Genomic DNA, 13,449 nt, shown 5'->3' on the forward strand with positions numbered 1-13,449 from the left:
CAGAGGGCAATGCAAAAATAGTTTATTATGATACAGTTCATGTAAAATCAAGCAGTATTTACACAATAAAAATGGTTAGCTATAGCCAAGGACTCTAGCTTGTCACACAAAGGAATAAATATTTCTACAAATGAACATTTCAATTGTAGTGAACCCCCGGCCACAGACTTTGCAGGAAATGCCTCACACTGATCCGAAGTCTCTCGACATAAGGAGTGGGGACACTTCATGTGCAGGGAGCCACAGCCTGTGCGTGCACACACTTGCCTAAACTGGCTCTGGGAAGCTGTGCTGAAGCCTCCCTGCTCAGTGAGGCTCCAGTTCCTTCCACGTGTAATTTTTAGTCTGGCAACTGGATTGCTTGTATCGGAACCAAATACCTCAACAGCAGGTGAACTAGCACAAGCCTGTGACTGCTGCGATGTAGTGAAGTGGCCCTGGGAGGCGCTATGTTCACAGACAGGCATCCCCATCCCCGTCAAGCAGCTGCAATGGAAGGTCACCTAGAGTTCTGACTGTCAAGGAGCCACTGTTACTCGGGTGCTTAACATTCTACACAGCAAACCTACAAAAAGCCACATTGGTTAGTACTACAAACTGGCTTGGGATCCTGTAGTAAAGCCTTAATACCAAAGGTAAATCTTAAAATTATTTTAAAATCCATTTAAATTGAAGTTTGTGACAGAAACAAATACAGTGAATTTAGTGTTCTTTACAATGTATTCCTGGCTAAAATAAAATTAAATGTGTGGTATGACTAACTCTAAAGGAGAGATGAGCTGATAGCATGTTGACTGTGGCAAGCTGGAATGGGCTGTGTTGGCAAGGATTCTTACAACTGCACTTTTCTAGAGCAAATGCTGGCTCTGTAGTGTTGTCCCACCATGGAATCTGCACCAGGCTCCCCTGTGACCCATGGGAAACTGAAGAGGCCCTGAAGTCCTTCAGTTGTGGGCTGTGCCATTTTTTTTTTTTTAAAGATTTTATTTATTTATTTTATGCACGTCAGTGCTCTATCTGTATGTGCACCTGCACGCCAGAAGAGGACAGTAGGGGGTGTAGATGGTTGTGAGCCACCATGTGGTTGCTGGGAATTGAACTCAGGACCTCTGGAAGAGCAGCCAGTGCTCTTAATCACTGAGCCATCTCTCCAGCCCAGGCTGTGCCATTTTTAACTTTCTGCTGATGGGCCTGCTTCTTCCCAGTGTCACAGAAATACAGCCAGAAGCTTCCTGGGAGTCCCGGGCTATATACAGTCAGGTCGCTAGAGATTGGTAGCCGGGCTGCTCTGCAAACAGCCCAGCCCCGCAGTTCTGTCAGGGCTAGGCACCTGGGCCCGAAGCAGCCTCTATACCCCCAACCAGCTCCCCTAACAAAAAATGAACTAAGAAGCCTGAGGGCATGACGCCAAAAGTCCCTCATATTCCTGGTTTTCCTTGAGTGGCTCTAGAAAGTTTCACAGAACACTTCCAACAAGAACCAGGGCATTGATAATGGTTTGTCACGAGGGTGGAATCTGTTAAGTAACCAAAGCTTTAGACGATGTTAGTTATTAACATGGTCTTTTAGACAGGATTTTACTGTGTACCCCTGGCTCTTTGGAACTATGTTGACCAGTCTGGCCTTGAACTTAACTTGCCTCTGGCTCCCAAGTGCTGATTAAATGTGTGAGCCACCATGCCTAGCTAACTCATGGTCTTCTGGTGTGAGGGGTTTGCACTGAACTCAACATACCTTCAAAAGAGGTGTCTAGACAAGATGTTGTAAAAGTTCACACAAACTTAGTATAAAAATCCCTAGGCCACATCTCAGAAATGCTACCATCACTTGCTCTGACATTACAGGCTGAGCGCCCTGTATGCTAGGCGCTCCCTTGAGAAAGGGTGTGTGTCCCTGCACTGTTCATCTTTTAGTAGCTGAGAAGGTGATATCTTTTGACAACATAGCAAGAACAGGTAACCCTCCTGCTTTGCAGGTGCAGGCCAGTCAGCTGGGAGGTAACTACTGTCCCTCTACCAGCAGTCTGGGGCTTGGTTGTTACTGTGCATCTGGGGACTGATTCTGCCTATAGCTGCCAGCTGACTTTGATGTGCAAGCTTACTCATATGGAGACAGGGGTGAGTGGGAAGGCTGCATGGGGCCTTTGGGTGCTTATCCAGCCTGTGTTTGAGAACCAGGGCAGAGTTGGAGGTCCAGAAAAAGACCACTTGGTGTGTGGGACAGGCCTGCAGGAATCTCTCCACTGATGCCCAGCCTCACAGTGCAGGCTCTGCGGCGTCCAGCACTTCCCTCAGCACCAGCTAGGTGTCAGCAGTGAGGAGTGTGTTCAGTTCTAGGGTAGAAACTTCCCTCTGTAGGGAAGTTAATGCCAATTTTGTTTCCTAGTCAAACCTCTGAGGCTCCTTTTGGACACTTGTCCTTAAGTTCACAAGTGTGCTCTTTGTAATACTGTGGTTGAACCCCTAGGCCTTACCACATGTTAGGTAGGTGCTCTACCATCATTGAACTATATATATCCTTAGCTCATCTGTATGTTGAGATAGTCTTGCTACATACCAGACTGACCTGGAACTTCCGAGTCCCAAGAACTAAGAGTACAGGCATAAAAACACTACACACACTTCAGTATTGTTCTTTTGAGTCTAGGCAAGTTCAACTCTGACTGTAGCTTTCACTCATTTGAACCCACACATTCCTAGCATTCTTCCCTCTGCTGATTGCCTACTTCATGGGTCCCTGGCCTCCCATTATGGCCCTAGATCTGTGGACACAACCATACTGGAAAAGCTTCAGCCAGGAGCCCTGGGTGAGAGATACACTCTTTGCTGTGGTACTAGGCACCACCCATGCAAGATGTAGTTTAAGCATGTTTACATCAGCTGTCAAAGGAAGGCAGGTGTGTTCCTTGTAATGGCAGTTTGCTTGAAGATGCTGGCAGATCACAAACATGTATTTTCAGGAAAATAAAATTCTTATGTCTGTTCATTTTAATGCTGTTTCTACCATGAAGTAGGGAAAATATGCCACTGATGGGGCTGGGAGCAGGCTGAGGCTTCTTGAGCTATATACCACCCCATCCTCAGACAAGTGTCCCCCCCACTGATGCCTGGACCAACTCCACTTGGACATTTGATGCTGCCTCTCTTGAATACACCAACTTCAGTTTCTTTCCAGGGAGCAAGATGCCTGTAAGGAGGTCAGGCAAACAGGGACTGGGGTAAGGAATGGACAAAGGCCATGTGGCAGTCCGAGTAAACTGCTGTAGGTGGGCTACAGAGACTCAGAAGACCAGCTTCTGGTTTGATTCACCTTTGTCAGAGGCCAGAAGTTACTGCCAAGAAACTCAAGATGCACCCTGATCCATGAATTACTGCTCAGAGTGGCTTGGGCAGTGGGGGATGATCCAGGCATCCCTGTCCTGTGCCAATATGAAATCAGCCCTAGAACAGAGAGTGCTGTATTATGGCAAAAGTGAACCTTGAGTAACGGTAAGTGCAGTGTGCCTGTCTCCCAGCCCTTGCCTGCTTCTGGCTCCCAAGTACTGCATTTAGCAAAGGTACTATCCTAGGATTCTGAGGTGAAGAGCAAAAGATCAAATGTTTTGAACTGTAGGCTTGGCATCTTCAGTAGGCTCTTTGTACCACCCCAGGAAGCATAAAGCAGGAAGATGATTGCTGGGGCCAGAGGGCTCCCAAGGCAGCAGGATAGTTGCAAAGGAACCACACCAGAGAGAACAGTAGTCCTCAACACACAACTATAGCTCCCAAAGGCTAGCCCACTCTGAGCTCAAAGCACTGTTTGAACAGATCTGACTTGCTCCTGGTACTGATAATATAAAACGGTAACAGAACATGTGCCAGTGTGAAAAGGGGAGGCCAGGGCTTGTCTGCCAGGCTAGGTAGCACAGTTAGGTATGTCACAAAGCATGGAGGTTTTGCCCTGCCTGTCTATTAGGCCAGCCAGACATTATGGATAACCTTGAACATCAACTCATATACAACCATTAGGGGTTCCTGTGAGAGTTCAATTGTGCACCCAGAGACCATCTGACCCACTCAGCACTAACAAAGTGGAGCCAGGACAGTGGGAGGATCTAGTTGACTGACTCTCCCACCTGACACGGTGCCTCTTGTGTGTGCTTCATCTTACGGGATGAATTTTTTATAAGACTGGAAACGTGTGTGTGTGTGTGTGTGTGTGTGTGTGTTTAAATGGAAACACCCTAGAATGCTTTGGGTAGTTAGGTCTTGTTCAGCTAGCTAGAAAAAGCAAAATTAGCAGGCTCCCTGTTAATGGCTCCATGAGAAGCAGACACTTCAAGAGAACCTTCCAGAGTGCAGACAAATCAGAGGCCTGAGCACCTGCTGCTATTCTCACCAGTTCTGATAACCTGTGTTTGTACACAGCATTCTCCTCACCCCTCTTCAAGCAACATGACAGCCTCTTTTCAGACAGATCAAAACCCAGCAGTTACGTTCCCTCTAGATGGAGGATCCTTCGCACTTGACAGTCTGAAGCTTCAGTCTGCCAGTAACTGTTCGCAGCCACCAGAGGGCCAGGATTAGCAGAGTAAGGGAGGCACAAGCCGAGGAAGGAATGAGAGGGGTCGGGGCTTTTGTGCAAGATTTAATAAAAAAAAAAAAAAAAAAAAGAAAGAAAATAGGAATGGTTTCTTTCAACATTTTCCAGGTTGTGAAAGATTTGCCAGGATTATCTGGGTATGGTTCTAAGCTGCATCAGTGGGCCAAATACAAAATGCTGTCCTCCTCCCAGGTCAAAGGGAAGTGTTGCAGGCTGGACACTATTCCTAGGCCCTTCAGAAACCAGGCCAGACTAGAACATTCGGTGGCTCTGTTCTGCCCAGCAGGGGAGGTGCTCAGCTTGGATGGCAGAGCAGAGCCACTGGTAAGTCCCCACATGTGTACTCTTTGAGGCAGGGCTAGCTTATTAACAGGCTGCTGTGCCTTAATACTGACAGTGAGTGTGGTGGGAGGACAAAGGAGTCCTGCCCAGGTGTCTGTGGGGAAGCCCTCCCCACTCTACCGCTTGAGCTTGACTAATCTGAGAATACCATGGGAAAGAAGCTGCGGAAAGACAATGGGAAGCTGGAATCAACAGGGAAGGGAATGGAGCAAACACCCCACAAGGCAGTCTCCGTGCATCCGTACCACAGTTAATGATGGAAACAGTGAAAAGCACATATGCAGACGAAAGCCACACTTTGCTTGTGCTGCCACCAGCTGGGAAAGATGTGTCAGGTGGAATGGACGCAGCTAGTCTTTCTTCAAGTCCCTGGATTCAAAGAGCTTCAAGCGCTCCTGCACCGTCAGGCCTTCCTTGAGACTCTGGTGGAGACAGAGCAGGAAGAAGCAGTTAGGAATTGATACATCAGTGGCAGCTGGGCTTCAGTAGCAGGTGCAGGTGTGAGGTTGAAGGATCCTGAGATTAGTGGGCATGCGAGGGCAGAAGGCCCCTGAGAAGACCCCTTAAAAGTAGTGTTACTGGAGTTGTTTTCTCCTGCTGAAACTTACTTGGGTGAGAAAGGGGAAAAAATAAAGAGAAACAAGATCAAGTGTTATAGCTCAACACTGGCCTTAGGGCTGGTTCTTTAGACAAAACCACAAGAGAAAAACTTGGATGGAGAATCATTCTTCCTGTATATGGAGTATGCATGTCTCATTCCTTTTTTTTTTTTTTTTTTTCATGAACTTACAGCCTTGAAGATATGCTCGTGTCTGTGTCTGTGTGTCTAAACTGGGACTTTCTCCTGTGATCTTTGTATTATTTAAGGTAAAGGATGTTTTCCTAACTAGGGAATAGAATATTTCCCACCTCTCCCTTAAGCGTCTTTCCTTTCCCCAAAGCTTTCATTTCTGGAACAGAAGACTACAGTTCCTACAGAACTGGCAGTAAACGTATTTCAGCATGCCCAGGTCTGGCTGTGGCTCCTTAGTATTGATTCTTGTTGGCAGTCAGTCTTGGTGCCTAGCCATGAATGCAGGTTATACCGGGGAATAGTCAGCCAGGGTGTTTGTGGAGGTCGAGGCCTACCTTCCTGCAGGGTATGAAGAAGGATCTGGGCTGTGGTTGGTGTCCCTTACTACCAGCTTCCCATAATAACCTGAGCTGGTCTTTTGTTTGCTTGTTTTGTTTGTTAAGTACTCATCTAACTGAGGCTGTCCTTGAATGAGTATTGACGAATTTCGTGTGTGTGAATAGTGACTCCCACACCTGCTTCAAGGTATTCTTAAAGTCTCACTTCCCTTGAGTTCAGGTGGTTCCATGGCAGCCAGATTCCCAAAAGATGGGAATAGGTCTTCTGGCCAAAACCACAGTATTCCCCTGGGGATTGGGGATACTTGCACTGCCATAAATGTTCTGTTCTAGCTGAGGACTTGCTGAGAAAGTGCTCTAGGACTGGGTTCCAGGTGTCCCACAATGAAAATCTTCATGTGCTAGGATCAGGCCCAGGATGGTCACAGTGGCCCTAAGTGGCAACTGACCCCCCAGGGGTGTTAACCCAGTCACTGCACTCCCTACCATTCTCAGGACAGAGCAGACAAGACCCACTGTCCCTTATACCCCAAGAGCTGCCATCTCTCAGGTCTCAGGTGCAGCCACATAGCATTTCCACCCACCCTATGACAACACTGTGGAGAATCTTCTCTGCTCTGGCTCTCAGAAGAGGCCATGCTGCTGCTATGAAAGCTGACTGAGGCCAGATGAAACAGTATCCAAGGGAGGTCCCAATCATGACACAGCACTGGTTTCAGTATCTCTCTTAACAGAGCTGGCAGAAAGGTCCAAGTGCACAAAGGCAGCACTGGCATGCTGCCATCTTGGTCCGCACCTTGCCTGGGGGGCAGGTGTGTATCTGTGTGTGTTATGCTGAGATCAGATACAAAGCACAACAAGGAACCAGGCCATCATGCCACTGCTGACAAATCATGTGAGAAGCAGTTTCCAGGTCTCAGCTCTCCTGCTTCCTGACAGTCAGGTGCCGTCTGGAAACCCAATGTCCTTTCCCACGTACCATGGCTCTGGTGACTGCACCAGCACAGAGGCGCCTTAGCACTGTGTGACTCTAGTGACCTGCTGGGCACAAGAGCCCCAACAGCTGTCTTTGCCACGGACATCTAGCTACAATGGAGGGTCCCTGTTCCTAGCGTTACTACCACGTAGTCCCTTGTTACGAGCCCTATCTGTCCCTCAAGTTCACATGGAGGTGGCACACCCCACTGTGTGTCTTCCTCATGGTGCCCATCCCTGAATGTCCTTTCTTACTCTGACCCAAAGGCCCCATTTGTTCATAATGACCACTGAGCTCTCTGAGGGCTTCTGGGCAAGAGCAGCGTTTAACCTCCGATTGGAGAAAGTAGTCTCTAATGACAAAAACAGCCTAGAAAGGCTTCCTCTCTCACCAAGTAGAACATTTTTTAAGTTTTACAGAAAACCCTAAACTATGTTTTTAATCTTAAAATCACATTTACATATAAGTTTACTTGGAACTAGAGAAAACAACAACAACAAAAAAACTAGTTAAAAAAGCCAATGTGCTTTCTTAATATTCTTCCCTAAGGCAAACCTGTTCCATCTGAGCCTCAAGCTGATGGCCCTTGCTGGCTTCCACTTTGCTAGAAGGTAGAAAGGCTCATGTGCAGCAGGAACTGGCACACCTGGGTACTTAACTGCCAGTGGCAACAACCAGGCCAGAGTCCTTGAGCTGCATAAAGGTCAACACACACACTTGGGCACAGTGTCCCTGGCACTGACCAGCCCTGCCACCTTCCACTGGAGAGAGAGGCTTTTGTATTGCATAAAAACAAGCAAACAAACAAAAATCCCCAGGTCGTGTTCAGTTCTAGTGTCTGGTTGCCAGACACATCCTGTAGGAACAAGATCATTTCTCAGACTCCACCCATGCAGCTCCACATAGAACAGCATAGTGGCAATCTGCTCTATCTATAGGGGTCTCCTATAGATAGTCGCCTTGCTGCTGACTGGATGGGTGAGGTCTTCAATGAGAACAAACTGCTTGCCAGGCTCAGTGGCTATCCGCCATCTCCCTGCAACTTGTTTCCAAGAGAGGAGACATGAGCTTGGGGCCGTGCAAGTCACCCAGTATGCATGCTGGCTTGTGCCCACCCGTCAAGCTGGGGAGGCTCTGGGCAGGCTCAGCTCTGTGAAGAGGTTAGAGTGCCAACTTCCAGGACAGTTATTGAGATCTCATGTGGACTCTGTGTATGTTGGAGAAGGATGAATGAAGATAATTACACAGAGGTGTGCTATGGAGGTGTGAGCAGTGCATGCAGAGCCGCATGTGCGGGTAGTGGGCAGAGTGAGAAGTGGTTTTACCTACATGACAGGGGACTTGGAATCGGGCGCGACTCAGTTATCCCATGAGACCTGCTCAATTACGGACTGTCAGAGGAAAGAGCAAAAAATAAGACACACACACAATCAATTCTAAATGCAGCATGCTGGCCAGGTCCTCTCCACCCATCCCCCCAGAGACACGCCCATCTCAAAGCACACTGGGGATCAGTGACTTCATCTCTCCAAGGTTGGCAGATCAGTGTGATGACAGGGATGTGCAGAGAACAGACAAACCGTGGAGCCGATGAGAGGTCAAATCCATCCCACCTTTAGGGAGGCTCAAGTCCGAATCTCTCCATGTCTTGCTTCTTGAAGGCCTGGCCCCATATGGTTCTAATGACATGGAACATGGACACGGACCTTGAAACCACTAGAACCATCCCCAGTGTGACTACATGGGTGGGCTGGTGCCTGTACTGGGCTTGATCTCCAGCATCCTCTAGCCCCACCTCACCTATAAGCTGGACCTCACTCACCTTGGACCTGATGTTTCTGAGTTGCCGGGTAACACAGGATCTGTCTTTCTTCAGGAAGTCAGGGTTACTTTTAGATTTCATTATGTCTGAAGGAACAAAAGACTCATTACTTTTGCTTTCTACATCTTCTGAACCAAACAATGTGGGGAAGGTCTGCGTCCACTACTACAGTGCACCAAGATATCGCCTAGATCCAGTACCAAGCCACAGTATACCCTTTTCCTATCCCACCAAGCACCAGAGCGTTGGGCTCCCACCAGAGTTTTAAGTCACAACTCCTGAACCAAACAGTGCTGTCAACAAAGGATAGGATCTTCCTCCCGAGCTGGGCCTCGACTCTGGGCAGACTAACTGGCCTCATTACTTATTTCTAGCTTACTTTTGGCATAGGACTGGTACCAAACAGAATCAGACCAAATTCTTTTTATGATCCACCCCATCAGGAAAACAGTCCTTATAAAGTCTTGATAAAGATGTACACCGGGTCACACCAGAGTATGTGTGCAGCTTCCAACAATGCCAGTTTGCGCTGACCAGTAGACTGCTGTCCATGGACGATGCTTGGTTCTCTGTGCACTGTGGTAGAATGCTGCTGTGGTGCTCATCTACAGACGCAGTACCCTACTCACACTTTTCAGAGTTATGGCAAGTCAAGGCCATACACATTTCCAATTCCAGTTCTGCGTCCCTCTAATGTCCTGGTTTCTTGGCTTCCTACCCAAATGACGATGGTAATCACTTTTACAGTAAGGTAGATTTTATTAAGACATCTAGATATCTATTTCCTATGTTTACAATGTTCTGTCTGCATGTGTGCCTACACGCCAGAAGAGGGCACCAGATCTCATTATAGATGGTTGTGAGCCACCATGTGGTTGCTGGGAATTGAACTCAGGACCTCTGGAAGAGCAGCCAGTGCTCTTAACCTCTGAGCCATCTCTCTAGCCCCCGTAAGGTAGATTTTAAATTGTGCTGTTGTCAGCTGCCTTCAGAAAATTGGGTGTTTGTATCCCATAAGCAATGCAGAGGACTTTTCCAGCAGGCATGTGTGAGTGCTGTCATGGCTATTGTTCTTGAACTTGCTGGTGAAGGAAAGTTGAGCTGCAAGGGTATTAGGGGATTTGGGGCAGATTTTCAGTTTATGGGGCTTTTATAATGCAAAAGTCACCATGAAGGTAAGGTGAAACCGTGGATTATTAGAAAGTGTCCAACAGTAAGTACGTGGCTCTGCAGCTTCTCATCTGTTCTGCACAGTGCCTGGATATTTTCAGCCCGCACAGAAAGAGGTCAGTTCCATTGTTCTCAAGAAGGTAGTAGGTTCCCTCTTTGTTCTGCTTGCTTGTGTCCCTCAAAAGATTTTATGGCAAATCGTTTGCATCAAGGAACTAGGAAGAACTTCTTCCCCCTACCTGCTGAAGTTTTTCAGAAAACAGACTATTAGACCCCTTGTTTCTATGGAAGCTCTGTGTAAAGCAGCTGCAGGATATGGGAGGAGCAGATCGTCTGGGGAAACCTGTGGAACCTGTGCAGGTGGGGTCCCTAAAGGAGATTTGGGATGGCACAGACATTAGAATTTTTGGGGTTTGATGCAAGTGCCAAAACATCTCCATGAGTAGCACCCAGATTGCTCACCGTATCCTGACACAGTAGCGCCCTCAGGAGATTTCTCGCCCAGTGCCTCTGTGGCTGCTTTCAGCTGCTCTTTCAACCTGCTGATATCGCAGTCAGCCTTGGCCTTTGCAATGCTGAGCTCTGTATAGATGTCTTTGTACTTATCACTAGCATACTTCTTATCCTAGAGAACACAGGGACAGACATGAATGGCAGCTGTAGACAAGGAATCAGACTTACTTTGAACTCTAGCCTTGGAACTAATGCCCTGCGAGAACTAACTGTGGCCTGGAAATCCCTGAGAAAACGTGGTGAGTAGATGGACAGTCTCAGGCAGCCTGCTGTGGTCCTGTCTGACCAGCCACTTCCCTAGTAGTGTCAGCCAAGAAAAGCCTCTAGTTTTTATATTTACTAAGTCACACCAAGGATTCTATTACTTCTTTTTGACTCCAGGAACCTCTTTGAGACAGGTCCAACTAGACCCACCTGAATGGCACATCAAGTCTCATTTCACCCACACAGCATTCTTCTGTGTGTCACTGTTCCTATCCAAATGAATGGAAACATAGAAACCATCACCACCTGATGAGGCCAGGAGGCCTCCTTGTTCATTTCTAAGGGATATGCTTATAGGCTGGTGTTTTAAGGGAAACTGACTTTGGGATCATGATCCTGTAGAGTGGCCTGCTATGCTAAAATGAGCCCAGCGGGACCTGGCCAAGCCTCCTGGCATTCACCCCTCTCTGTCCTGCCTCCAAACACATAGCCCTTACCCGCAGGGCTGTCTGGAGTTCATCCTTGAGGGAGCTGATCTCCTGCTTTAGGTACTGTATTTCTGATTCTTTGACCCGCAACAAGACCTATAAAGAGAGAGAAAATGAGGACTAACTCTCAGAAACCAGGGATCCTGTAGTCTATGCATACAGAGGTTTGCTGGCAGACAGTTGCTTCATACACTGGGGAGGAGAGAGCCTACCCTTGTTGCTACCCAGCAGAATACATGATTTAAATACTGCTGTTTCTACAGAAATGGAAATGGGGAATACTCTGCTAGATTTGTTACTCCTGAGAACAGGCACAAGGACTAGCTTGAGTTCCCACCACTGACTTGCTTGCTCCCTGAGATGGAGCTGTCAAGGCCTAGATACACTGTTCCTGGAGGAACTTCTGCCAAGGCTACCCAGCTCCTCCTGCTCTCTTGTCAGTATGGAAGAGTCTGAGCCATCTATAAGGGAAAATCTTCCCTTATTAGGGCCTTCTTGAGGATGCCCTACCCTCGTGGTTCTCAATCTTCCCAATGCTGCAATATACTTTTAATATAGTTCCTAATGTTCTGGTGACTCCCAGCCATCAAATTATTCTGTTGCTACTTCGTAATTATAATTTTGCTATTGTTATGAACCATAATATAAACATCTAACATGCAGGGTATCTGAAATGTGCCCCTAAAAGGCTCTTGATCTACAGGTTGAGAATCACAATCCTACATACATTAAGAGTGTTTTCTTTCTCCCTCCTTCTTTCAACAGTGTTTTCCTTTTCTTTTCTTTCCAGCCTGTTCTGGAATCCTCTTGCTTCAGCTTCCTAAGTAGTTGGGATTACAAGTGTATGCCACCGTAGAATGAGCCATTTTGATTAAAAATAACCATCCTGGGTTCTGAGAAGTCAAGCATCATTCCTGTAGCCCTGAAATGGGGCACTTAATGAGACCAGTTTTGTGGGCAGGTAAAGGGCAGTGTGGGGTTGCAGATCCTCCTGGCATCTAGAGGCTGCTCATGCCAGTAGACCTCATGCTACCTGTCAGCTAATTGCTATCCCTGATGACTTTGGACCCTCTCACAGCTTTTACATATGCTAACTTCTTGAAGCTTTCTTTTTTGCGGTTGTTGCAGAGCTAGAGATGAACCCAGAGTTTTGCAAGCTAAAACAAGCTAAGCAAAAGTTCTACTACTGAACTACATCTCTCTGGCCCTGTCCTAACACCTGGTCCCTCAGTGACTCTAAGCTAAAGAGCTGTTGTGTGACTCAGGAGCTCCTGAGTAAGGCATTGCCTAGCTTCTCACAGTACCTCTAACTCGTAGGCATCCTTGCCCTGTGTGAGAGGCAACCCAGTAGACTCTCCGCCACCATCTCCAGTCAGTAGTGTCCGCAACCGTGTGATCTCCGCAGCCAGGCGGTTATTCAGCTCCTGGGGACAACAGCACATTATAACAATGACCGTCCCCACACACAGTTGCTTGGACACCAGCAAAGGTCATTTCTCATCAGTAGTGTGTAGAGGCTTAAGAATGGAGCCCACAAGCCTTGTGAATGTTCAGTGGTATGTTTAAGGTAGACAATTGAGGCTGTTACTTCATAAAAACTGTTCATACTTAGGATCTGTCAGAAATTTGTTTCAGGACCCCCTATTAGGCACCAAATTCTGTGGGTGCTTAAGTCCCATTACAAAATGGCACACAGTATCTGCATACATCTTCCCATATACATTAGACTATCTCTAGATTACATCTATTACCCAATACCATGTAATTCCTAGGTACTCAGTTGTACTGTATTACTTAGGGAGTAGTGATGAGAAAATAGTACATGCCCAGTGCAAATGTTTTTTGTTTTCCCTCCTGAACATTTTCTATCTGTGGTCAGTTCGATTTACTGACTCAGAACTCAAAAAAGCAAAGGGTCAACTGTGTCTCTAGAACTAAGATTACATGGGCCTTAAAACTGTTCGAGTTGGGTAGTGGAAGTGCACACCTTTAACTCCAGCACTCAGAGGCAGAGGCAGGCAGATTTCTAAGTTTGAGGCCAGGTTGGTCTACAGAGCTACTCCAGGACAGCCAAGACTACACAGAGAAACTCTGGCGAAGAAGAAGAAGGAAGAAGGAAGAGAAGGAGAAGAAGGAGAAGAAGGAGAAGAAGGAGAAGAAGGAGAAGAAGAAGACGAAGAAGAAGAAGAAGAAGAAGAAGAAGAAGAAGAAGAAGAAGAAGA

The 13,449-nt window shown here is 47.2% G+C and overlaps 1 protein-coding gene across 3 annotated transcripts in view; it reads right to left on the bottom strand.

Annotated features, from left to right (window-relative positions):
- Mprip (myosin phosphatase Rho interacting protein) overlaps positions 1-13,449 on the bottom strand; it is a 123,322-nt gene continuing 109,873 nt past the window's right edge. For 2 of the 3 annotated variants that reach the window (XM_055594225.1, XM_055594223.1), the window contains 5 exons: positions 12,532-12,651; positions 11,237-11,323; positions 10,485-10,647; positions 8,853-8,938; positions 1-5,345 (listed from right to left, as the gene is read on the bottom strand). In XM_055594225.1, coding sequence (XP_055450200.1) covers positions 5,274-5,345; positions 8,853-8,938; positions 10,485-10,647; positions 11,237-11,323; positions 12,532-12,651 — 528 coding nt within the window. In that variant the 3' untranslated portion in view covers positions 1-5,273. Of the gene's footprint in view, positions 5,346-8,359; positions 8,422-8,852; positions 8,939-10,484; positions 10,648-11,236; positions 11,324-12,531; positions 12,652-13,449 lie in introns of all 3 variants that reach the window. The other variant, XM_055594224.1, reaches the window with a different exon arrangement.

This window comes from Psammomys obesus, unplaced genomic scaffold (genome assembly GCF_907164565.1).
Source record: "Psammomys obesus unplaced genomic scaffold, mPsaObe1.curated_primary_1811, whole genome shotgun sequence".
In the NCBI taxonomy this organism is placed as follows: domain Eukaryota; kingdom Metazoa; phylum Chordata; class Mammalia; order Rodentia; family Muridae; genus Psammomys; species Psammomys obesus.